This window comes from Toxotes jaculatrix, chromosome 18 (genome assembly GCF_017976425.1).
Source record: "Toxotes jaculatrix isolate fToxJac2 chromosome 18, fToxJac2.pri, whole genome shotgun sequence".
Classification (NCBI taxonomy): Eukaryota; Metazoa; Chordata; class Actinopteri; family Toxotidae; genus Toxotes; species Toxotes jaculatrix.
Genome location: NC_054411.1, coordinates 4,411,047 through 4,438,443, shown reverse-complemented (window position 1 = coordinate 4,438,443; position 27,397 = coordinate 4,411,047). Strand labels below are relative to the sequence as shown.

Genomic DNA, 27,397 nt, shown 5'->3' with positions numbered 1-27,397 from the left:
AGTTGACCTTTTTAAGTTCCACCTTTTGTTTTTGCAGGAACACACTAAACCGTTCGATACATCAGCTTGCAAGGTGTATGCATTGTTTTATGGCAGATTCAGCATTATTTGATGCTTTACATGAAAGGAGCCAAAAAGAAAATCTCTAAATATTGCAGCCACAGAAGAGACAATCCAAACAGAATGCCAAGTGCATGGGGATACAGTACAACCCTATTGTCAGCAGGTGTCATCCTAACCAAACCTATGGATTGCACATCAAGTAGGACATGCAGTGAACGTGGCAGATGTGTAAAAATGTGATTTGAGATCACTGGGTTGGTAAAGCCCCAAAAACCTGCAACGAAAAAAAAAAAGATGATTCCATGAGTTTGCTATGCAAGCACAGATGGGGACGAGGACAGATATGTTGCACATGCACAAGGGTTGACCTGGATTTCCCTGTGCGCAAAACTGAGAGCGCGTGGCTTCATTTTCAAACCATACACAAGTACTTGTGTTTCAGTTAAACGTGTCCAATGTATAGATATAGTAGATGTTAGCAATAATAATAATAATAATCAGATCCTTCGTTCAAGTTTTAAAAAAAAAAGGAACCTCCCACACTACCTCTTCCCTTTCTGCTCGGACACGCGCAGTCGAGGGAGGGAGGGAGAGAGGAGGGGGGGCAGCGGGAGCGCGCTTTCCGTGTCTGGTTAGTGGACTGACAGCCAGCTGTGCGGCTATAACGACAACAACAACCTCCTGGATTTGCTACATACAACTAGATTAGTGTTGGTCTGCTAGCGATCACAATCGTATACTATAGCTAGTTTCCGACGTGACGACTCGACAGCACACAGCTACAACCTAGAACCGTCGGCGGTTTTCTTGTGCTAACTAGCAAGAAGAGCATTCCTCCAACATGAATCCGCTGTGTAGCAGATGTAATCTAGTCGTTTACCCCACGGAAAAAGTGAATTGTCTGGACAAGGTAAGGACATGATAAAACCGTCTTACTTTCTATTCTTGTTTTTTAAACAATAGTCTCAACGGGCCTTCCTCTTCCTGTGCCCTGGCCGAATTTATTTCTGCTCCCCCAAAATGACTTAATTTCACACGTTTTTGTGAATGAATTGAACACCCCAGCAGGACAGGTATTTCGCTAGCTCGTCAAGCTAACGGCTAGCTACCGTCTGGGAGGCGATGGCAAAACAGCGCGGGCCAGAAACGAAATCACATCCTGTAGTGTAGATATTATACGATTTCAAGGAACCAGAATGTATATATCTTTATCCAGACAATGGCTTAAGGCTGTGATATTAATTTACCCCAAACTAGCGCCCCACAGTGCTTTCGACAGCCGAGGCTGGTCTGGGCCTGGCTGGCACCTCTGCTTTGAAGAAAACTGGGTGATAACGACTCAGAACCCTTCTCGAAAAGACGTATTCGGTGGTTGAGTGATGTACCTCAGAAATACTAAACGACACAGTGCCTCTGAGTTCCTATAGAGAATATTATAGTCTCACAACCAAGCTTTTCGTGTCCACCACTGTTGAAAGCAGCGTGAGCTGATGTCTGTGTCCAATTCACTGGCTAATCCAAGTCAGGGATGATTAGTTTTCAGGCAAAAGCAGTAGCCTAATCTCAGCCAAGGTGGTAATCTCATCAGTTTTACCCACAAGGATTCAGTCGAGGCCACTAATTCACATGGGAACAACAATTTGAGTTAACGTCGCTGCTGCACTTCTTGTTCCTGGGTCCCCTTTCGCTTTGACTGGGTAAAGGTTACCATATTGCATTTATTTAATGGTGCTGCAATCGGACTGCAACTTTGCAACAGGATAAAGCGTGCATGCAACTCACTTGACTTACAAGGTGGGTGGGGTATTCTTTGCCAGGCAAAGGAATAGCCATGTTTACATAGTTTTACAAAAGAACGGCTTGGGGGCAAGTAGATAATTTGTCTAATGGACGTCTGAACGGCTATTGAAAATCAATCCCTGTTGAGACGTGCTTATCAGTCGGGATGGAGAGACGAGGAAGGTGGAGAAAGAGCACACAAAGCACATTATCTAAAGTAACATCAGCTCTTGATTGGATGCATTACTGCTCTGCTGCATGGATGTGTTCTTGAATGCACCATGACTAATGTTTTCCCAAACTGCTCCGGGCTGGAATTGATTTACCTCAGAGCCCCTCTTCATGCACAAGCGATCCAAGCAACCCTGACATTACAAGTTATGTTAGCATGTTAGAAGGCTGGTATTGATGAGGACCAAATTGCCCCAAGTACACCCTGAATGTGCTGTGGAATCTGGCCTGTAGCAGAATGCATTCCAGCAGACAGACACTCCCATAAAACGTGCTCTGTCAGAGGCCCGCTGTGTCGTCTCCCTGCTCTCAACCCAGCACAGGAGAGTAGCCTGGCGTCTGTCTTTGCTGCCATTCCGCATCAGCGCTCACCCCTTCAGACACGCCAAAACAACCTCCCCTTTTCCTTCTCCGTGGCGCACACACACACACACACACACACACACACGCTGGCATTCTGGTTTGTTTAAAGCAGCCGGGGCCAGATGAGGCTGGGGATTTTTTCCAATGTGCAAGGCTAGTTCAGGTGAAGGCAGGAGAGTCGAGGGTTCTGTCGCTGCTGCATTGGTATTCTCAGCCACTGATGAATACCTGTACCTGACAGCCCTCTTCTATAATATCCCTCTGTGGAGAGGCAGAGCCACAGAGGCTTGTTTGTCTGTGGGCTGCATTCCAGTAAAGCAGGGCTGGGCCCAGCAGAGGGAGCGGGGCAAACGAGCACATGTAAAGGCAGGAAGTGAATTTTGGTTGAGGCTCTTGCTGGTGGCGGTTTTGCCTTCCTATTTGGCTTCCCCTCAACACTGAAAATACTTGTTGATAGCAAGGAGTTTTAGAGCTGCATGTTTGGCTCAAGTATCAGGCTCACATCTATCACAGTAGTTTTTTTTGTGACTGGTGTTGAGGACAACTGTTGAACTGCAGCCAATAAAACTTGTAACAAGGAAGTAATACACCATTCCTATTTACCAGTGCCTAATATGCAAACCTTATCATCAAAACATTTCATATTTGGGTTAATATGGCACATCTGAAGCAGTGAATGATTTCTAAGTGTCACTTAGAGATTAATAACTATTTTCAACACTCAGGAAGTGTGTATTTTCAAGATAAATTGAGAGACCTGTGTAGAGTGGTTAGGCTTAAAGCTCATCTCTTGCACAAACACTTGTCTCTGCTGGAGTGTCTGTGCACTTACTGTCTCTACGTGCTGTCTGCATTTTTTATGTGTGCATTACGGAGCCTGTTTCTGACTGCAGGTAAAGAGATACAGTCCTCCTGCATCACTTCATGTGATTTATTAATATTTAACAGTGACACGTGTGCCATTATGTCAGAGGTTACTGAGTCTTGGTTAGCAAATCAGCTACTATTTAGGTGACTCTAGCATTTGAAAGGTCTATAAATAATGTGTCAAACTGACTGGTATGTCCTGACAGCATAGCCTTTAATAAGTAAGTATGAAGTATAAACACTGCTGCTGGGCTCTGGAATATGTGTTTCAGTTTTTGAATATGTTATCAACGTCAAAACATTTTGATTAGTGTTTATAGACGATAGTGGCATGATTTTTCTCTGGGGTAAGACCTGTTTGCTTGTTTCAGATGTAACTTTTATACAATAAACAATCTCTCACTTGGCACCAAGTTTCAGAGACAAGGCCCAGCCTCTCTCAAAACGAAACAGCCCATTGGTAGAGAAGAAAGTCAAAAGAAATATGGATGGACAAAATCCTTCACAGCAGCATGTTAGTAAAGGCTTTTACGTCACCAACCAATAAGGAAGAGCACTACGTTTCAAAGATTCTGCTGTTTTGCTTTTGTTCCCTGATGTCACAGAATGATCAACTGCAGGAATTTGACTATATATTAACGAATATGTTAACAAATTTCATATTAACTGTGAAGGATGTGTTTCTGGTGGAGATTTAGTTGGGTAAGTAGCCGTGGCAGCACGGCCTGGTTCCCATGATCTCAAACGTTCTGACACAGTTGGCACTAACAAAAGTGTGTGTAGCAATCAGATTTCATACGCCATTTGCCTCGCACACTGATGTTTCTGACACAAACTGCAGTTCTGTGCTTTTTCTGTCCGTTTTTATTATTTTGCTAGCAAATTGGTCAGTGTGTTATTTGGCTTCCGTGTGGGATTTCTGGTTATGATGTGAGCCTCAATTGTGCTGCTGCTTTTCAATCCCAGGAAATTGCTGGAAAAGGGGGTGAAAGGTCAGAATCAAGTTGTGCAGCTCTGTACAGTCTTAACTGTATGAAAGAGCTTAAAACATGCACCCCACGCTTAAATTCATACAGTCATGTGAAATTAAAAAAAAAAAAAAGTTCTTATTTGAAATCACTAAAGCTTTTTTCAAGCTTTTGGAACATTGCGTTTCGTGTAATCACTAAATTCCTTACTGTCTGTATTTGAGTCTTATGAAAATATAGTAATTGTGCAAGCACTGAACAGTCTTGTGCGGGCGTTCTAATTTAAATGGGGAGCATTTGCCTGCATTTCCCCTCAGATGGTCCAGTGTGAACGCTTTTCCCCTAAGCCCGAGTTTTAGAGGAATTTGTCTACCGCCTTCACTATATTTAGCCAGATTATTCTGAGTGCTGATTCATGTTGTCCAAATGCCACAAGAGGTGAGGAATCTGTCCAGCCGCCACCAGTCACCTCCCTTTGATGACTCACAGTCACAAACACACATTACAGTTAGTATCACCTGAAGGTGTTGACTCTACAGCGAGCGGCCAGGTACTTCTCCTTTGCACATTTTTATCAGAAAAAGGAACTAGTGTTCTTTTTTTTCTTTCCTAATATATTACAGCTTTATTTTTACCTCCACAGTAAATTTGGACTCTAACTGTTGAACTGCCTTAAAATAAAATCATAGAGAGGAAGGCCGGAGAGGACATTTTACTCGCTGGAATGTAACATGATTGGACTTTTTGTAAAGTGAATTTACACAGATGATTTATGACGAGGCAGAAGCGTTTTGGCATTTCACCTTTTACTGTGTTTCTGAGCATCTCTCTGCTGGGGCGGCTGTATGTGTATGCTACTAAGTGCACATCACAGTCTGGAGTGGTCTGGAAAGTGTGTTAAGTGCACACTTCTACTCTAGCATAGTATGTCTGTTCAAATCATTGTCCGCCTGCTTGCCAGCAACAGTATGCCTCTGGCTTGGGTAAAAATTAATGGCATCAGGTAGGCTAATAATTAACCAGTGTGCTTTAATGAGTTAGTTTCCTCTGTTAGCACCAGCCAGATGTGGGCACTTTGTCTTTAGGCGTGTACTATTTTACGCAAGAATTATCTTTCCCACTCACACATACAGAGAGTAAGCTGCAGTAATGGCCCAATGGCGTGTGTGTGTGTGTGTGTGTCTCTGGTGGTGTTTTTGTTTTATTTAACCACTTAGGGTTTAAAATAAATGCCTGAGTCAAAGAACCATCGTAGCATCTTTCAAATGTGTGGCCATAATCAGCTTCTAAAAGCATAAAACAAAGTGGTTTTAGACTGAAGTTAATTGCTACTGATTTGACCAAGAGTTATGAGACATTTCATCAGGGTCCCAAGGGATGTCCTTCAGTGGTATAAGGCACTAAATTCCTCTCATGCTTACTGTGGTGATTACCAGAGGAACGGAGCGTGCAAATCCATTTGACACTGGTTATAGATTGTGTTGATACTGTTATTATTTTTTTAATCTAAAAAGGCATAATATTTTCAAAAAAAATTTTTTTAATTAAGAAAAAAAAAGAATAGATCTCTGGTTCTGGGTCTTCAGATGTGTGTATTTGCCAGTTTCCTTAATCTTCTTTGATAGTAAACTGAATATCTTAAAGTTTTGGAAAAGACATTTTTAGTCACAACCTTGGGCTGTGCGAAAATATTCAGTACATTTTGCTCCGTATTCTGCCATTTTGTTGACCAAACAACTAGTCGGTTAATCAAAGACATAGCAGAGTGGAAATTATTCGTTTCAACCCTATTGGTAAAAGTCAGATGACAGCGATAGTTTGATAAGTGTAGCTGTGGTAAGTGGACGGGAACCAGTGAGTAATGTTCCCTGTTTAGATTATGAAGTAAAGCTGGTGTAGGAAGTGGTTAACAAAACAGGCCTGCAGCGTTTTAATGCTTTAAGCCAGGTATTTGATTTTCCCCTATCAGTCTATAGTTAGTATGTGAGAGCATGCTTCTGGTCAGAGTCTCACTAGCTGTCCCTCTGTGTGTGGTGTGTACATACATGGTGTCTTGAGGTTGTGTTAGCCTCCCGTATTGCTGCAGGGTTTTTGTCCAGGCCAACTTTGGTCCTCATCGAGAGGGAGCTACGAGGCTGACTGAGCATTTTTGCTCTTGATTGGAGCCGTGGATCCCTGCTGACACACATGCATCACACACTGAGACATATAACCTACATACAGTAACACACGCATGTGCAAACACAGTTACACTCATGTAGACACGCATACATGTGCCCTTGAGCTGCGCTGATGCACGAAGACAGTGCTGTTTTTTTTTGTTTTTTTTTATTATGGGTGTTTTATTTCTAGGGCTCCGTCTCTGCAGTGTCCTCATTTTCCAGCTGACTGCCACATCCTGCCTCGGCACCCAAGAGCCAGGTTTTCCTGGAGCTGGACAAGGCTAACTGCTGGACGGCCTCTGTAACACACATTTGGGATGTTTCTCGCCCCCACATCTCTGTTTGTCCCTTCCGTTCCCTTTGGCGCGCATTTGTCTTATCGCAGACCTAATATCAGTCCCAGACCTCAAGCATTCCTAGCAGAAACTGTTTATTCAGATTGTGTCTAGATTCAGATGGGCATTAGAAGACGTCTCAAATGTGTCTCAAGTGACCACGTGTGATAATATTTCACCAGCCTTGATTTTATCTGTTGACACCACAACCTCTCCTGAGCTGGAATAAAATCAACACTCAGTCATACAGTGGAGAGAAGATGCCTGCAGTGGCAAAATTCATACTTTATAAAGTTCACCAGTCGGCCCTTTTTAAGGTGTGTGGGATGTATTTAAGTTTTAATAATTCACAGTGTAGTGCAAATGTGGACTGACTACCTCCAGTTGAGGCCTGAGTGATCATATCTCACTCAGTGTGTCATTAGAGCTGTCTGTCTGTTATTTGTTCGGCTAAGAGGCAGTCTGAGCAGGGTCTCAGTTCACCTGAGAGGGTCGTGGTTATCTGTGTGTGGGAGGGTGATGAGGGTTGTCCTGGTGGAATGTGGGTTAGCAGGTTGGGTGAGGCCCAGGAGCAGTTTGCTAAACAGTTCAGTAGGCTTGTTCTCTGGAACAGACCCAAGGTCAATATTTATTCTGGGAAACAACAGTAATATCAAAGTCCCTTTTCAGCTGACGGGCTCACCTTTCTCCCAAAAACATTTGCGTTCACACTTCTCTATTAGTATTACACTGTCATAATTTATCTCACGTCTGCCGTAATTGCAGATCTGGAGAAATGAGACGAGGGCGACAGTAGCAGTAGAGAATATCATACTCGGCTGCTGCTCTATAAGTAGGTGAACCGAACGGTATGCATGCAACGATGGCTGCCGCCACAGCTGCAAATCAGCTGAAGCTACAGGAAATGGAATCTGCCAGCAGTATGCTGTTGTTTGTAAAGGGATTTGCTATTGCAATGCTAGCCAGAACAATGGAGAGGGGGAGCAATGGAAAGAGTAACATGATGTGTCCATCTGCAACTCCCTCAGGCCTTGGTCGGGCTATAGTGGGATAAGGAGTTTGCATTTGAAGGCTTGGCCCAGTGTGTTTGGCTCTAGATCACAGCTCTGCTGAACAGAACCCAGGCTCGGTTTTCTCTGTGAACCTTCTCCTTTGTATACCTCAGTACAATATTGCTGGCCCACGTCTACAAACACCCATGTCAAACACATGCATACACTTGCCTGTTGTCAGCGCGCGGCACCCTGTGTGGTCCGTTACATCCAGACAGAGCAGACAAGACTGGTCTTAAAACCAGAGCCTGAAGGCATATTTTAGGTCACTCATTAATGGATGGAAGGATGAGGTATGTGAAATGCTCTTTGTGCTGTGTGTTTGGTCGTGTTCCCATACATAGCGCAGCCACGATTGTGTCTTCTGTCCATCTGCAGCTTCCACAAACCTCAACTTCCTGGTGATTTATAGCCAGTTGTGAATCAGCGCTGTAACACATGCCACATTATCAAACTGTATCACTGCGCGCAGGGAGAGGATGGATTTTTCTGTCAGCGTCGCCCGCCTCTTATCCTGAGAAGGCTGTGTGGAATCGAACTTACGTCGTCCGTGTGTTTGTGCGAGAAACACTGAGAAATGATGTGGTACTTTGATGTGTTTCTGCAGTTTTATCCTCTGTTTTGAATAATCTTTTCTGCGCTGTTTGTTTGGGAGATTAGTGTTTTGTGTGTGGGCAATTGGTGTAGAAAGTGATAAAGAGTGGGTGAAAGAATGAGAGGGATGGCAGAGCGCCCTGAGGCCATGTTAATAAGGACTCCCTCTTTCTTTCCCTCCCATTCTTTCTTTCTCTCTCCATGTCTTTGCACTCCTCCCTCCCTTCCCTTGATGATAGCAGGAGCTGCCAGATCATTGCTTCACACTCTGGCGTTTTCTCTCTCTCTTGGCCACCCCTCCCCTGCTTGCTCCCTTCCTCTTGCTCTCTCCAGCTCCTTCCTTTCATGTTTCCTCCCTCCTTCCAGTTTCCTCCAATCCTCCCTCCCTCGGTCCTTCTTTGAACCCTCAGGCCGCAGATCAGCCCAGTGCCAGGAGAGAAAAGGAAAGGAAAGGGGGCAGGAAGGCGGGTGGGTGGGAAGCAAGGGAGAAAGGGTAGTGAGGGAGATAGAGGCACGGCCTCTTATGAAGATGGATAGAGGAGCTACAGAAACATGCATGCCTGCAGAGATGAGCAGACTGACAGTGAGGGACCAAGCACAACCTCTGCCGCACCAGCTGAAAACAACCTTTGTTGATGTGTATATGTAAAAAAAAAAAAAAAAAAAAAAACATTTTCACACGACTTTCAATATGAAGGTGCAAAAATTGACGTGATGACAATGGTGGAAGTGCATGCTTGTCAGTCGCAAACTTTACAGCTCTTTTTAGCTTTTCACGCCATCTACTTATAAATAGTAACCATTCAGTTTGCTAGCAAAAGGGGAAGTTGGTTTCTGTGTAGCTGTTGAGTGCAAGCATGCACAAACCACTGTGTTTCCACATTGATTCACCTTATCTTTCACACACTCCTAATTCCCTTCCCTAACCTGTTGTGTCCTCTTTGTTTTTGACAGTACTGGCATAAAGGATGCTTCAGCTGCGAGGTCTGCAAAATGACTCTAAACATGAAGAATTACAAAGGCTTTGAGAAGAGACCATACTGCAATGCGTAAGTTGTCCCTAACTCGTCATTTTGTGTGTGACCGTTTCGTGTTTTACGCTAAACTGGTTCATCCTTCGTCCCAAAGACATTGACAGCAGTGTTTAATCTGTCCACAAACTGAAATAGGACTCCCTAAATGTGTGTGTGTGTGTATGTTGCAACCCAACTATGGCCCCTCTCTTCCTCCTCTGCTGTTTATCTGTGACTATTCCAGCTCCCCCCTCTTAGAGAAAAGGCCTATATGTGGTGTGGGAAAGTGCCTCCATCCCTCCTCCTCTTCCTCCTCCTCCTCCTCCTCGGTGGGGAAACTGAGGGGGGGGTCAGTGGTAATCAACAAAGGAAATTCCTAAAGTTCCTCTGTAGTGACACAGGCGGACACTCTGAAAACTAGCATGTCCACTCATGCTTCAGCACATACTCGGGCACTAAATGCTCATCAGGAATCCCTGGAATCCCCCTCTCCCCTTACTTATAATGATCTTCTCCTCCGCTGTGTGTGTGTGTGTTTGTGAGAGTGAGAGCATGTTCTGAGAGGGAATGCAGAGCGAAGGCATTGCTTCGTGTTCTGACAAGCTCTTTTGGATTTTTTTTCTTTTTTCCGAAATGCCATTTCATTGCCAGTAAATAAACAAGAGACGTCATGCTAGCATTGTCATTTTCAACCCTAGTGGAAACGGGCTAGTTTGTGGTCGGCTGCTTTCTGTATCATTTGTCTTCCATTGTGATAATACATAAGGAAAAACTGCCATTAAAACAGCCAATAAAACTGTATGGTACGGGTGTTTGTGGCTAGGTAATAGCACATATGAACAGGGTGTGACTGATTTCAGATGTTACTGGGAATCCCAGTAGCTTCCCTAATTTTTCCTGGCTCTATATTTTCGTGAATTGGAGTCACCTCACTCAGGATAACTACACATTTCTGTCTAAAGTTGAAACAGTTCCAGCTCCCTCAGAAGTTTGTCTCTTAGCATGAGAAAATAAAACTAAAAATTATTACTCGGTAGATCTGATAGGCAAAACCCCACACATTCATGAAAATAACTTCCAGGTTAAACAAATGTGTCGATCTGTTTCTGGAGCTCACTCCGCTCACAGGTGAGCGTGTGCGTCTGTCCTCATACGTATGCTGGGGAAAATCACATAATGAGCCTTTTTCACAGTAGATATTTCAACTTGTCATAAATGGAAAAAGCACAGGTGTTATTAATATAAAGCCATGACAGTGTGACATTGAGCCAGCATACAAAATACGAAGATCCAAAACCAAAGATTATTCATTTTATTACTTACACCTGTGCCTTTCCTGCTGTGACGTGTCAAAATATCCTCAGCAGAAAAAAAAAAAACTGGTCCTTTATTTATTCATAATAAGTGAAAACGTAATTATAAGCTATATATAAGATAATATTGTGATTTTTTTTTTCTCATGGTGACCCTGTCCCTCCTTCCACTCTTTCACATCTACATTAGGGCATTAACCACCCACAGCAGGTGTCATCCTATTATCACCCTCATGGAGTAAAGTGGCTTCTCCTTTTCCCGTTCCCTGCTTCCGATGTTCCCTCCGCTCCCCGCACCAGCAGGAGCAAGGCCCTTCAGAGCCTGTTTATTATGACTCTTTCCGTTTGTTTAAAACAAGCCACGTTCAAGTAAACATCATCAGTGGAAGAGCCTCCCGCTTCAGGAGAGGAATGCAGACTACGTTCTCTGTTATTATTCTGTGGGATAACTACTTTATCATTGCTCCTCTATATTTGTCTTCAGTAATTGATATAGGAGTTGTTTGTTTTCACTGTATTCCCACCCACTTCTTCCTTGAGAATCCCGTCCCTGATTAGATGCTGGAGTCACAGAACGGGATTGTGGGAGATTTAGAAGGGCAGATAAGTAGACAGAAAAATTCCTCATTTCCCCAGGAGACCGTGGGAGCCATTGGTGGGACGCTGCCTTAATGACTGATAGTTCGATATTAACTTGGACATCAGCGTGGTCTTATTCAGGCCTGTCACAGACGTCTTGATTTAGTGTTATCATTTACAGTGCCTGCCACTTTACTTCCATCCTGAATCACGGTTGAGTTCATGTGTTAATATGTCGTTAATAAGTAACCTGCCAAGATTAAAACTGCCCGACGTGGTGTGACGCTGCTGATTGCTTGCTGGTTTGTGCTGCCTATGTTTGGAAGGTGAGCGTTAGCGAGGCCTAGTCAGTAAAATATCAAATGAACTCTGATGTATGAGACCCCCCTGTACAATGGATCCTGCCAGTCATGTACAGCTTACACCTCTTTCTGTTATTTGCCTTAATGTTTCCGCAGCCAGCTCCTGCTCCTCTACTGTGATTTGTGTGTTTTGATGAAACTCCTGCCAAGATTTCCGCAATTACCTGCTCATTCTTTGCCTGGTCATTGAACTTGCTGACTTGGATGATGTGCACATGCAGATTAAATGTTCAGCCTGAATGATGCATTACAACCTTTCCGGGTTTTACAGGGTCAAGCCAGCCATGACCTCTCCTGGTCCCACAGTGCAAACAGGCCTGTCCTCCTGCACAGTAGGCGGTTTGTTTGTGTGTGTGTGTGTGTGTGTGTGATTACACATGCGTGGCCCCCTCACTCCTACAACCCAGCCGTGCCTCCCTTCCATTTTGATCACTCCCTTTTTTAGTGTTCACAGGGCTAACTGAGTTTGTGCATGTGTCACCCGCTCGCGCCTGCGACTTATTACCCCGTTATACAGCCTGACAGATAGATGAGTATTCTTGTGACTCACTCATACCCTCAAACGGGCAAGCAAAACACAAGCACGGTAAGACACACAGACGCACAGTACACAATCCCACTGAGTCACTGAGCTCATATCTGCAACCCCGTCGTATGTTTGTGTTGCAATCTACTGCTCCTTAAGTGCAAGGACAGTTTCTAAAGATACATTGACAATGATAAGGCAGGGGGGTGTGTGTGGCTTTAACATACACCCTCTGCTTTATCATCTGTGTTAACAGCCTAGCATACAAGCAGGGGCTTTCAGGCACAGTGATGCTCCGTGAAAGGAAGTGTGTTTCACCACAGAGCAGACACACCCAGCTCCAGAGAAAAATGAGAATGTATCCTCGTTTAGATCAAATGACATTTCCCAAGAAAGAGAATGAGATACAGTGCTGGTAAAATGATGTATAGGAGCTCTGAAAGTACAAAATTCATGGCAGTCAGATTGTGAAATTTGAAAAACCTTTTTGATTATTATTATTTATACAGAGATTATGTCCACACAGATATACAGTCATCAGATGCAGCTAATATGATATATTATTTAAAAACTGATCAGCATATCAGTCATACTTGTGCTACTGAGTGTGAGTCCAGTCAGCCATTAATTAGCCTCACTGCTATGAGGGATATATCTCCGTTTGGCTGAGACTCAGGGGGACATTATTGATTAGTAGATTTGGGAATATTTTGACATTGCCTCGCCGGGACTCTGAAAAACCAAAGATTTACATTTATAGTGTCACCTGATGTAGACTTCACCCACGTAGCCTAATTTCAGCCCTACTTTGCCTATTCATTGAAGGCGTAACAGATAATTATACACGTTTGTAATGTATAGGAAAGAATATTTTGCTTCTGTTATTAGATATCTCACAGTAATGAAAGAGCAGCATTGTTTGCAATGTTTGCATTGCGTTTTTTGATTAGCTTGTTCGCCGCCTGCCCGCACTCACCTGCTAACCTAGATAACCACTACATCTGAATGTTGCCGATAGCTGCTGTTGGAGGAAGATGGGTGCTAGCAGTTGTGAAAGCCCAGCGTGAGTGTGCACAGACCTGCATGTGTTTGGATGGATGCTAGCAAGGATCAAGTGCTTTGGTTGTTCACATCTAGCTGCAGTTAAACGTTACACTTCCCCGTCTTTCAAATTATCGTTGGGGTTTCTTTAATGTGGCTGATGCATATTTTTTTTTGAACAGGGCTGTACGTAAAATACGTCAACCACAATCCTTTGTTCATTTTATTTACATCCTTTAATCACCTCAGGATGAATGCTAATTCAACTTGTTTTCCATGTTGTCAAGGAAACGGTAAACATATTGCCTAAATGGGTTACCCAGAGGCACGGATAGTGGTAAAAGATTTTTGAGGTCGCCCAGTGCCCCGAGGCAAGCTGGGAACTGCAGTTCCTATGAGCTGTTAGATAAATGATGAGGGCTCTTCCTCTCCTGCTGGACTTGAGCCATGTGTTTTCACTGCCTTAAGGACCACGCTGAACTGGCAGGCACCATTATTTGCGAACCTCAAGGCTACTTGTGCACAGAAGCCTCCAGTGTATAAAAACACTGACTTATGCTTTGCATGCACAAACCATTGACAGCGGTTCGGGCAGTCGATAAGTAAGCGTGTGATGAATGGCTTCTGGAATGATGCTCGGTGTGCTGCATGCGTGCACGTCTGCGCGGAAGAGAGGCGCGTTTATGCTTACTTGTGTATATTTATGTTTGTTATATTTGTTTCAGGCAGAGCACTTTCTCCTGAGCAGTAGGAGGTCTGGTGGTTATGGGTCTGCGGCTGTCAAGAAAATTCCCAGAATCCACTCAGAAAAGAGAGTCCCCTTCATGCTCTGCTGAGGAGAACTGCCCATGACATCATTCACACTCGCCCACTGTCTCTTTGACCCTGTTGCTCTGTCTGTTGCCTGCTGTTCCTCTTCCTGTCACCCCCTATAGCTCCGTGCCCATGAGTGTGTGTGTGTGTGTGTATGTGCATATGTATGATGTTTGCGTGTGTGCCTGTGCTTTGTAAGCTTGGAGGGATTTTTCCACACCTGCTATGGCTCGCCTCCAAAACTCTGCAACCTTGAGGCTCTCACCCCCCCACACAGCCCCTGCCTGCACTTCCTCTTTTTCAGACTGGCTCTCACTGACAGAGCATTGTGTGTTATACTGACATGCCTTTTGTCTACAGGGGCTCCTAACTCAATCTCAGGACCACCTTGAATAACAAATGCCCCCACTGTGGGGGCCACAGACTGCACACTGCTTGCTGTTTTTTTTTTTTTTCTTAGAGTCTAGGCTTGAGCGTCACAGTGGGAGTCTGCGTAAAAACCTGGCATCTTGCCTGTGTGTGTTTACTGTTTACTGACGTCCTTTGCTGCTTTGTGTGTTTATTTTACAGACACTACCCCAAGACAAACTTCACCTGTGTGGCTGACACTCCAGAGAACCTCCGCCTCAAACAGCAGAGCAAGATGCAGAGCCAGGTAACTCCTTGTGTCAGCATCTGCCCACAGTGTTCACCGCTAAACCGAGCTCTGGCTGTGAAACACACACATTTTCACACAGTTTGTTCACACCCTGGCATGGTACCACCAATAAAAAGATATGCTTAATTTGAAAAGCCTGACTTGAGTTAACCCTAAAAAATCGATCTGGAGGTAAGTACTTGCACGAAGCCAACTTTCAGAGGACATGATCAATCTAAATCAGAGCTAGTTTTAACATTTAAGATGAGTGCATGCTCACAGCTTTAAGACGCACCTGAGAAGTCAAGCATGAAAATACTAGAAAGTAATGCAGTTTGGAGCTATCACATAGGACCTTGCTTAAGGCTGTTTCACAACACTTTACATTTCCGTTCATCACTAGTTGAAACACAATACTTGTTACCTAAGAAAGCATTGCACTGTTAATGTCCTTAACACAGAATATAAGGTCATTTACATTTTTAGTCTAAATAAACTGTGGAGAAAGAACTGCCTTTCAGCTGACTATTGTAATTCTGAAAAATGGTATGTTTTCTGTAGGAACAAATATTGAGTGTGTTGTCTGGTTACCTTTTAGCTGGTGTTTGTTCATGACTCCAGACTCAAGAAAGCTAGGACCCAAGAATGGGCTGAATATAGTCTAACAATCTTTGCTTAACCTTTCTGGAACAGCCCTCTTGTTCCACTCCCCTGCTTCCGCCAGTGTTAAGGTGTATGGCTGTCATTTGTGTGCCTTTTTTACGATGGTTGCAAACTGGATTATAGCCCCATAAATTCTCTGCTTTTTTACCATACAACTTTGGCTCATAATGCAGTGCTACTGGGGCCACTGCTGCGTGCCCCACTATTCCCATACTATTCGTTTCTCTTTATTTTCTTTGCAGGGTACCCGAGTTTACTAAGAGTTGATCCTCCCAAATAATCTGTTTTTCTCCGAGTATTCACCAGTCTAGATCAGATTTGTACCCTGAGAAAACACTGCTGCTAAAGCTGTTCCTGAAGAAGCTAAAATAACAAAGACCCAAATATATTCTGAGACAAAAAAAACCTCATCAGACCAAAATATCCATCTGAACTGGGTCATGTGTTATCGCCTTAATAAAGATGGCTCTGACAGAGAGTCAGAAAGATTTATACTCACCAACAGACTTTAAACAATGTTCTCTCACTACAGCTTCCTGATTTAAAGGAAGGATAACAAATCTCAGATATTATATACATAAATATATAATATATGGTAGCAAACTAGTGACAGTCTGTCATCACCCTTGAAGGCTGTCATGTGAAGTTTCACTTCTCTTAGTCATGCCTTCATGTCTGATAAGTTAGTCACTGTGATCACCAAAATAACCACAGAAAAACATATTGAAAGCCGCACAACACATTTTGACAAAATGCATGTCCACGTCAGACAGATTAGATAAAAATGCCAGTTTTAGCACACTAAAGTAGAAAAGCCCCTTCAAGTTCAGTCATTTCCGGTCTTATTAATCACAGAAACTCAGTAAGGGGAAGAGGGAAGGATCCATGGGGGGAAAAGCTGAAGGAGAGGCTTGTTCTCTCAGCGTGTAGCAGAGAAGAGAGAGTGTTGTCCAGAGAGCAGGCAGGGCTTATCAAAGAAGGAACATCAGTCGTCTCACCCGAGTGTCGGTGTCAAACACTACATGTGAGTCTGTGGTGCGTGTGTATGTGAGTAAGGGTGTTGTGGTGTATTGGGGTGGGGGTAGTGGTCATATGGGGAGGGAGATAACTGAGGGATTGAGGGACAGATGGTGTTTTTCTACATGGATTGTGCACCCTAACAGCCCCCCCCCCCACCACCACCTACACTCAACCATACACCAAGAGACAGTGATTATACTGATGGTTTATCATAAACAGTAGCCTACGAATGAGCTTATAATACACAATAGATGTTTGTGTGACACGAAGGACTCATGTCATTGTGAATAAAGAGTGTTGTGGGTCTTTTCTGTGATTTCTCTGTAGCAGTTGTGTGAGGACAGAGGTCACAGTGGACGGGAAACTATGATGCCACTAATAGCCAAAGCTTTTTAAGGAAGTGGGTCTAAAATAATTTATGAAGAAGTTTCCAGCTATCAGTAAACCAAGACCTATCTATAGGGCTGCGAACTACAGATTAATTTTATCATCGATTAATCAGCTGATTATGTTCCTGGCTGTGAATTGTCAGAAGATAGTGAAGAAGGACTGTTATAATGTACCACAGCTCATGGAGATGTATTCAAATTGTGTCTTTTATTCGTCCTTCAGTCCAAAACCTAAACATATGAAAAACAAAGCATCAAACCCCGACATTCAAGAAGCTGGAATCAGCGTGTGTTTGGCAGTTTTGTTGTTTTGGAGTTTTTGTCGAGTCAAACGACTAATCAGCAAAGATGGCTCGCAATATTCTTTTGTTTACAGAAAGTGTAGCTGAAAAAGCTGCTGAGTGTGCCCCAAGTCAGCCAGACTCCCTTAAGGAAAATGCCATTTTGAAGACCTTTCTGTTGAACTACGGAATATTTGCGCTACAAATATGAGCTGTTTTTTTAAAGATATATTCTTTTTTTTTTTTCTTTTTTTTTTCTTTTTTACCAATTTCACTTAAGAAAATAACTTACAAAATAAAAGCTGAACATAATGAACACTACTTACACATATGTCTGCATACATAATTACAGTCGATTTGTTTGGATAATATGAAAGAAGCCTCGTGCACGTGATTGTGTGCTAGCGCAGGATTATTGTGCTGTACTCTTTGTTAGGAAGTTAAAAGTGTGAACTGTGGCCATCTAACCCCTCACCACCGCTGCTGCGGTGTTGCTACGGGAACCCTATTGCTATGGTAGCAGGGTAGAGGTTTGTCACACCTCATTACAAGACTTTGAGGGGTGAAACAGAAAGAAACAAGATGGAGCATGAGAAATAAAGGAAACTGGAAGGAGTGAATTTGGGAGGAGGAGAGGGAGAGCAATGAGGCGCACATGGGTGAGGTAAAAAAAAAAAGGAAGAGACAGGAAGGCACCAACCCAGAGAGAGAGAGAGAGAGAGAGAGAGAGAGAGAGAGAGGGAGGAGAGCAGGGTGAAAAGGGAAGAGATAAAAGTGAAATCCCCAGAGGAAGGAAAGCTAGAGGAATGCAAATAGAGGCAGAGAGAAAGATCATAATGGGGAAGAGCTCCGGCTCTATGGGATGACTGCATCTGTTGCTGTTGAGGCAGTGAAATATGAATGAATGAAAAAGAAGCAGCGAGTGCAGAGAGGAGTGTGGGTGGGGAAAGAAAGCAGAGGCACGATTGGAGGAGAAGAAGCTGTTGCATAGACCTAAAAAGACAAAGGAGACAGACTGAGAAATAAAAATAGGGGGAGGATCATACGTTGACTGATGGGAGCAGAGCGAGAATGAAGGACAAAGATGGGTCGAGGCCACATTAATCTTCTTCATGACTTATCTTTGTGCGCAGGCTTGAGAGCCATGTATAATTTCCCGTGGAATGAGGATCATCTATAGTTTTCGCTCAGTCTCTCAGTGGACTTGACAGCAGATCTCACACTGCACCACGCGCGCGCACACATATACATCCTCTGTGAATCACAACCATGTCATGTGATCACAAGGCGTCGAGATAAGAGGAGGATTGGTCAGCGTTTTGTTTAGCAGTGTCAGACGTTGTGGGAGAGGATGGTCTGGCTTTGTTTCCTGGTAATGGGCTGTGCGAGCAGGCTCCTTTCTTGGTGGAGTGCAGGAAATTGGTGCAGTCACCGTGGAGGCGGGAATAAGGATTTGGTGTTGGGGGTGTGTGGAATTAAGTGATTTGTCATTGTTGAAATGTCATAGCGTGTGCCGAGGAGATCCGATGGACGGGAGCCAGAACGTGTGGCTGCTTCTTTAGTTTAAAAATAAAACACAACGGTCTTTCTAACATGCCCGTAACTGACTTTCTGTTTCAGGCTTACAGAGCGGTGTATGTGGTTGTGGGTTTGAGTATTCATGATAAGCCACAGCGCTGCAGCGAGGGGGAGTTTCATGCATTGTAGTTTTTGATACACATCTGACACTGCATGGGCTGGACATTTCCTCCTCTGCCCTTTGGGTCAGGATAGGGTGGGAAGGCTCAAACACACACATACACACACACACACTCTATTTGTCATACACAACTTCTCATTCTGACCTTATATGGTTGCTGCCATGTTCTCTTTGTAACGCCTTCACTCCCCAGCAAACAGGAAGCAAACGTCACCACAAAAGACTAAGCAATATACGTATGGCCAACTTTACTTTGCTTGTGCACATAACACACACACACACACACACACACAGACATGTTCATAAAGCTTACTTAAGTCACAGTTTATGCATGAGAAAACTGATCATTTCAGCCCCAGAACTTGAAGCTTTCTAGTTTTTTCAGAAAGTGGGGAAATACCAGCATTGCAGAAATGTTGTGACACGTCCACCCAGCTCACACTTACAGTCACCACCAAACTTACTGGAGCCACACTGATAAACTGGCCACACTGATAATATGGGCGAAAATACCAGTACTAAACAAGGCTTGAGGTAAATTGGAAACAGTGTTGTTTTCTGCTGAGATAAGTTCAATTAGACCACAGTGATAGGCTAAGCTGTCATTTCCTCTCTCTTCTTTATGATGAACAATATGTTTTCATCTGAGTTTCCTTTCCTTACATTGAACAGCATTTGTTCATTTTTGCCTCCTTTCAATGAGATAAGTTTATCTATCTACATACACACACACACACACACACACAATGAAATTGTAATAAAATGATTATAGCAACATTTTAAATTTCATTAAAAATATAGGCTAAAATTATGGTAATCTTATGCCAAGAAAATACTAAGAACATTAGCAGAATGTTCATTTCACTAGAGGTGACATTTCAGGATTTTCATATTAGTTATCTAATGGTGTCAAGCTGCAGTAAAGTCAACAGTAAAACCATTTTCCTCCGGCTGTAAAAGTATTTTATTAGGCCAAAGCGCTGCTCATTAAAGCCCGGGACTGATCCGTTTGCCAAGCCATGTTCAAGTACTTACAAGGTGGATACCGATGCCACAGATACAAAACATTAGATTATTTTGATGTAATGCAAATGATTCTAAATCCATCTCAGGCAAACAGATCTGCATCTCTATGTTGAAAAAAAACTGTTTGCGCTGCATTTGTTTGACTCACACAGACACATTGACTCTGTTCATCTGGCCGTGTGATGCATTTCGGTCAAACAGCTACGTGTATTACTTGTCTTGCGTGTTTTAACCTCCGCTTTGTTTCTAACGCTGTCGTGTTTGTGTTACAGGTTCTCTACAGGGAGGATTTTGAGAAGAATAAAGGAAAAGGTTTCAGCGTGGTCGCAGACACGCCGGAGATGCAGAGAATTAAGAAGACGCAGGATCAAATCAGCAATGTAAGTGTCAGCAGCACATTCACCAAAAGGATCACCCCTCGCCCCAGCTGCCCTTTTATTTCTCTAAATCTCTCTCGAGCTCCAAATGTTCAGTATTTTGACAAAGACTAAACATTTAGACCTCTTCTAGAGCTGTTTGCACTCATGTGAGCCCCTTGTGAAGCCAGTCTGGAATGAATTGATTAATTAATATGGCTGTAATCTCTTATGGATAATTGGTCCATGTGGAGTCCACTGGAAAAAGTCCTTCCCTTCCTTCAGAACTGCTGATATCACCGCTTCAAGCTAACCTTTAAGCAGGTCATGCTCATCTAATGCACAGTTTAAAACTTTGCATAGCACTGACGTTAGCGCTGTTAGACTTAACAGAGAGCACAAGAACTACAGGAGATTTGCTCTTTTTTCAGTTTAATATAGTTGATTATTTGTCTTCCTGTGATTGGCTGCACCACCTCCAACTCAGGCCTCAGCTTCGCTAGATTAAGATCTCAAGTTTTATCATATTTTGCATGTTGTTGTTGTTTTAAAACTGTCCTTCGTCCTCCCACTTAGTCACTGCCATCAGTAAATGTCAGGCGTCTTCTGCTCACTCCGCTCCTCATTTATAATAATGGAATTCTCCTCCAACACTTTCCACATGGACCATTCTCCTCCACCCTCCCCTCCTCTTTCCCTCGGCTCCTGTTATTGATTTGCCATTTCTCTGTAAATACAGAACGGCGATGTAGAAATGCATGCGCCGTTTACCTCGTGTCCCCAGACTGCTCAAGTCAGCGGTAAAGGCCTTCGTTTCCATGCGAAACACTCGCGCTCAAACACGAAACATACGTCGTCGCACATAACCAGCTATGCACCAGCCAAGCTAATGGCATAATTAGTGTGGAGGGTGAAGGGTAATTGCTGCTTTCGTCTGATGAAAGATCTTGCGTGACTGAGATCAAGGAAATTTGCAAGACAGAGAAAGATACACATATATTACATGTATTTATGGGTGCGCACACACAAGCCACATCAAGATAACAAGTGCATTATGGCGGGTAGGATTCGGGCGCATCGTGGAGTGTTTTTAGTCGTACTGATAAACACGACATCTGCTCGCAATCAAGAGTTTCATTCACAGCCAACCATAAGGGAACAGCTCCAGATGAATCTTCCTCCCTTTTTGTTCTCTGTCCTGGACACGAAGGAACAAACGAGTTTACTCAGCGCCCTCCCCAGAATGTCGGCAACGTCATTCACCTCTACTCGTCTAGATTCTGTCATGACTATTTGTCTTCCTCTCTTTCATTTCCCTTCACCTTCCTCTTGTCAAGCAGTAAAAAAGAAGCAGCCGTGGGTGGGGGGGTTTAGTTCAGCAGCAGCCTGAGCACTTTCCCTAAACACACACAAACACACACGCACTATCTGTTCAACCTGCTTCTTGAAAACTAACCAAAATAATCTCCCTTACACACTCTCACTTAGCATATTGCACTTGAGAACAGCCTCTGTGTTCTCTCAGTCACTCCCTTCACTGTCCTTACACAAACACTCCGTCATCCCATCCAGTCTGTGAACACACTCCTTGCGAACGCCGCCAGCACAGTGGGCTCTTTGACCGGGGGGGGGCAGAATCAGGCTTGTAAATCTTGCCCGAGGCGCTGTGAGTCAGTCTGCCATCAGCCTGTAACAAGGGGGACGGGTTATTTAGTGTAGTCATAGAGCAGTCACTCGGTTTCAGTTTCATCAGCGCGGCCCTGTTTCATGTTGTAACACCGAGTCCTGCCTTTGTCGCACCGGCTGGAGGTGTTGTAGGGTGATCATGAATTTCTTTGTACATTACTCCACGGTTTATGAGTTACAGATTCAGAAAGCTCTTAAAGAATATTCACTCACACTTGAGACAGTAGAAAAATGAATGCTTTAAGTAACACTTTGGTGTGCTTAGTCATATGATTGCCTGCCCCTCCTCCTCTCAGTGGTTCTTGAGTCTAGCTGGCTCATTCTCACCCCAAACGTTCAGGCTTCTGGTTAGTTCCCTTTTGTCACTTCACCTGTTGTTCCTGATGTGTCAGCGAGGGTTGCTATGCAACTCTGAGCTCACACTACTTCCGGCCGCCGAGATGTCATTTCCTCTCAGCGTCAAGCTGCTTCCTGAGGCCCTGCTGCACGTAGTGCGCCCCACCTATCGCCACAAATGCAGAGGCTGCTGGAGAGCGAGTGGGAGACCCCTGGTGGATATAAAATTAACTACACGCTGTGAAGATCCTCAGTCACCCAGTCCAGGAAGATTTTAATCAGTGGCAACTAGACTTGGTTTTAGATACAGAGACACGTTTCACCTCTCATCCAAGAGGTTTATTCACTCTCCATCTTTTTTCTATGACCTTAAACTGCATTTTGTTTTTTTTTTGTTTTTTTTTTTTTGTCCCTTGCAGATTAAGTACCATGAGGAGTTTGAGAAGAGGAAGATGGGAGGAGAGGCCACACAACTCCCAAGCAGCCCCAGCCCAGGTAATAAAGAATAAACACATTTACACTAGACAGTAGATGCAAGCAGCAGTTGTAGTAGCTGTAGAGAGAGTGGTAGAAAAACAAGGAGAACAAGGAGAACAGGAGGAGGGGCAACCTAATAAACAAAACCAAACTGTTTGCAAGGCTAGTTATCGATAATGAATGTGGAAAACGTGCATTTCTTTTGTTATTTGGGTTAACTTTAACCCTTCAGTGCTTTATAAGTACAGTAGGTGTTTTAGTTCCCTCGTGCTTGGCTGCATCTCTGCCACAGGCTCTTTGAGCTCAACAGGCTGGGTGTTTCCCAGTTACACCACTTTAAGAGTTCTTGGTCATAACTTGTTCGCTGCCCTCCTCCTCTGCATTTAGCCCGCTCGGTTATAAATAGCTACAGTTCTGAGCAATGATGGCGTTTCACAATTTACCAAAGTAATTCTGATATTGCATAATCTAAAGTTACGAGGACAAACACCTTTATTCGTCGCTCGAGCCGAAAGAGCAGCTTTGAAGTAATAAAGAGGGACAACAATATGAGCGTTATATCAGAGCGTAATATGGAGCAAATATTTGAATGAGCGGTGTACCTGTGAAGGAATTATCCACTAGGTTGTGTAACAGGGAAATCAGAAACATGTCGTGGCTTGCTCCTTTTTTGAATTCCTTACTCTCCTTACTCTCTCTCTCTAAAGGAGTAAACGCACCTGGCATCGACGTGCATTCATGGTTTGCAGTGAAAGCTTAAATTCTCCACCACAAACTACAGAAGATAGATCACACACACAAGTCTGACCTCTGACACAGAGGCAGCATCAGAAAATATATTTCTAGCTCATTCATTTTCCTTCCTGTTTTCTCTCGGTTTTATCATCAGGTTACCAGTCCTCTGGAGGCTCTCAGAACTACAACTATGAACCTGCTCCTGAACCAGTGCGCCAGGCGGCCGGCGGCCCCCCTCCCAGTTCTGGGGTAGGTCCTCCATTGCCGCCGTAGCTCCTTTCTGGCAGACTGTAACCGTGGCAGCTGTTTTCAGGAACTGACCGAACTCCTTTGTGTTGCTTGTGTGTCCACAGAAGCGGTACAGGGCAGTGTATGACTACTCTGCTGCCGACGAGGACGAGGTGTCCTTCATGGACGGAGATGTGATCGTAGATGTGCAGCAGATCGACGAGGGCTGGATGTACGGCCGCGTGGAGCGTACCGGCCAGCAGGGCATGCTGCCTGCCAACTACGTGGAGGCCATCTGAGTGAGAGGGAAAGAAAAAGAGGGAGAGAAATAGGAGGAGGAGGTAGAGAAAGGGAGGGAAAGAAGGAAAGGAAAAGCCCAGTGCCATCTCATCTTAATGCCGCTTTCTCTTGATTTTACTCTTGTTCCCTAATCTGTCCTGTGAGACCTTAACCCCCACCCCTGCACCCCTGCTCTGCTCTCACTGTTCAGCTCTCCAGCCACAGACACCTTCTATCTATCTGTCTGTCTGTCTGCCTGCCTCTCTGTCCGTCTGTCTGTGCTGTCTGTCTGTCCGTCCGTCCTTGTTTGGATGTCCATCATCCTCCTTATCTTTTCCCCCCTGATCCTGGCTCCAGGCTCGTTCTGTCACAAGTTGAAAGTCTTATAAAAGATAAAATCACAGTTCATCGCAGTAAGTCAGGGGTCATGCCGTGTCACGCAGCTCCATCCTAGCTATAGCACTTAACAATCCTGTCGCAACATCGTGCAAAAATAAAGGAGAAAAAAAAAATGCGAAAAGCCCCTTTTCCCTCACAACTCAGTCGCCACAGCTGCACACGTTACTCTGTGGACAAAATATGTTTCAAGTGTGGGTGGGTGTGACATTGTCATCTGCTTTTTTGCTTTGTTTTGTTTTTTTTTCTGTCTTTAATTTTGCAGCGTGATCTTGGCCAGACTGGAAGACACAGTGTAGAATCTCAGTCTATCAGAACTAAGCTTGAATATTTTTGACTTGTGTACATTCCTTTAACCTCTAACCCCTGTTGCTGTCGCGCCAATCAGCCAGTTCTCAGTCTTAACAAGAGAGGTTTTTAACATATTTATAGATAGACACACATCTCGCCATTGTGTGCTCAAGTAGGCGTGTTCAGCACTGCTTTGTGGGTATTGTAATGAAACTGGAATCGTAGCCTAACTGAAGAGCACCTCCTGTCGTTGCCTTTCTCGGGCGTGTCGGATACAGGGCGGATCAGGGACTAGTTAGGGACGTTATCACTCCATCTCTTGCAGCCACACTGAATACATCACCTCAGTTGGTGTGGATGTGTAGTCTATACACCCTCATTCCTGTTTTTTTTTTTGAAGCCTGAATGCCTTCAGTCCTGAGAGAATCACAAAGTTATGGTGATGAAGGTTTGAAGGAAGGAGATGAGAAATGGTCGAGTCCTTCCCCTTTTGCTATAAAATCACCATCAGAGAACACATTTATAAAAGAGAAGGCCAAGCACAACTCTGTATTTTTTTAATTTTAAATGTATTCACTGTTTTTGTGAGTGAACATTCCAGACTTTTTTTTTTCCATTTAATGTGAGAGAAATTGGTGAAACCTTGGCTGTGGTAAATGTTGTAGATGTTTTTCTCATGCTGTTCTTCCTTTTCCTTTTCTTGTTATTGTAAGGAGCTTATTTTCCCAATGAAAAAAAAAAAAGTTAGTGTATTAAATAAATAAACCAGCAACTCAATTTATGAATCAAGACAGAAGAGTTTATCTGGAGTTGGAGGCAGTATTATACCAGTCGTGGGATTAGTGCAGTTTTAGGTCAGACCAGTGCTGGCAGTTTCAAGCGTTTCTGATCAGCGTAACTCTCTCTTAGTGCCGTTCATTATTCTGGAGCGTCTAAGAAAAAGTAATGTTACAGAATAGCATTTAAAATACACATGAAAGAAAGTTTTATTCTATGCTCTGGTCATTAAAACAACCCATAATAACGGCAGGCTGTTTGTGGTCCATCTTGCAGGTGAATCCCAAAATTGTCAACTATTTTTGATATTTGACCGTCCAACATTTACCATCATTTGGTTTTTGGTGGTCACTAAATGTTAAAAAGTTTGGTTCGTAAACACAAAGTCTAGCATTTAAGTGGCTGGCTTCAGATGCTGCATCATTCCTCCACTCTAGATACTGTATTTCTGTAAGGACCTTTTCAGACTGTAAAGATGATATTTGACCATCTCTCAGTGGTGTAAATAATCCCATTGGCCCCTGACCATAAACACCTCTTCGCTCCTTTCATTTTCCCATGTGATGCACTGTGACTGTCACAGACACGAGCGATCAGGGCGATGCGTTTTTAGGTGGGGTGGGAGGGGCCGAAAATATTTCAGCTTTATTAAAAAAGAATCAAGGCTCTCACTATGTAGCTAGAAGACATTGTACAATTGTATATGTATCATAAAGGTAAGTTAGGGAAAATGTTTTTACAGGTCATGGTGCTCTGGGAAGTGGCTTGCCTGCAGATAAAAGCGGCTCGTATTTTTTTGTGAATGTGGCTGAGGGGGAGGTAACGTGATTTTACTCATGGAGAAAACCAGTGTGGTGCAAGTTGTCGGTCGGTGTTTGAACATTCATAAAAAACATTTTTTTTGCAACTTTCTAATGTGATAAATTGTGACAGTGCTGATGAAAACGATTACTGAATCAGGAAAAAAAGAAACACCTCAGACTGGATAATAGGTCGCCAAACAAAATGAATGAACACACTGTACAGTATGTATGCCTGTATTTTGCATTAACCTCTTACTTGACAACAGGAAAAGTTTATTTGCAAAGCAGATGCTAGATCAGAAAGCTGTTTTAGAGCTCAAGGTTGCGTGTTTCACTCCGGTAAACAGAAGAGCTGGTGGTTTTTGCTTGAAGTGTAATGATTGTTGTTCCTGGCTTCTGATGATGTTTGCTCAGTTTTAATTTAATAACAAAGCTACTCACACTGGTCGCCTCCGTTACTCCGAGGATTAGATCCGATCCAAACTTTCTTTTGTCTCGAGGTTGTTGATGTTGTCAGTGGGTGTCCTGGATGAGATGGAGAAAAGAAAAGTGGCCAAAGACAGCCAGTGTTGTGTCAGTGTGGCTCAGGATGGATTTGTTAAGACAAAGTCAAATCTGAGCATGTGATGATGTAAGTGTGTGGGGCTGGGAGGGGGATTGGGGGTGGGGGGGCAGAGGGCAGCGATCTGATGCCCTCAGTCTCCCAGGCTGTGAGGCAGTGCAAGTTGTTTGTCTGACCTGGAGGTTTGTCAGGAGTTACCCTCTTCGCGCCAAATGCCGCTCTTCTGCTCTGGCATCACCCATCTACTGAGCCGCAACGTCATATCATATCATAACCCCCCGCTTCCATTCAGTTTCTGTCTAGTATCCTGTCCACCCGTCTGCTGCGATCCCTCTTTCCTTCGGCCTTCATCGTAGGCCCCTGCGCTTCTCATGAATCATCCCTGCTTCTATGATACTGGTTATATACTGTAGACTTTGCAGTGTGAAATCATGTAATCCACAATCGCAGGTTTAGCATTCAGACCAGTTTTGTGCATTCCATCTTAAATTGTTTTGTTTTTGATATAATTTTGTTATTTTTTAAATAAAAAAAAAATAAAGATACCATATGCATATTGACATACGCGTGTATTCAAAACTCATACTGAATACATACTCAGAAATAAGGACCTGATATCATCTCCTGTTGCCCTGTTACAGCACTTCAAATTGTACTTATGATTCTGCAGATTCAATAAAATGTCATTTTTCTCA

The 27,397-nt window shown here is 43.7% G+C and overlaps 1 protein-coding gene across 1 annotated transcript; it reads left to right on the top strand.

Moving 5' to 3' along the window:
• Positions 1 to 672: 672 nt before the first annotated feature.
• Positions 673 to 27,397, top strand: lasp1 (LIM and SH3 protein 1). The gene is made up of 7 exons (XM_041062562.1): positions 673 to 973; positions 9,369 to 9,463; positions 14,632 to 14,716; positions 20,049 to 20,156; positions 22,574 to 22,649; positions 23,521 to 23,615; positions 23,720 to 27,397. Exons 1-7 carry the CDS (start codon positions 905 to 907, stop codon positions 23,891 to 23,893), a joined length of 702 nt encoding a protein of 233 aa, XP_040918496.1. The 5' UTR covers positions 673 to 904; the 3' UTR covers positions 23,894 to 27,397.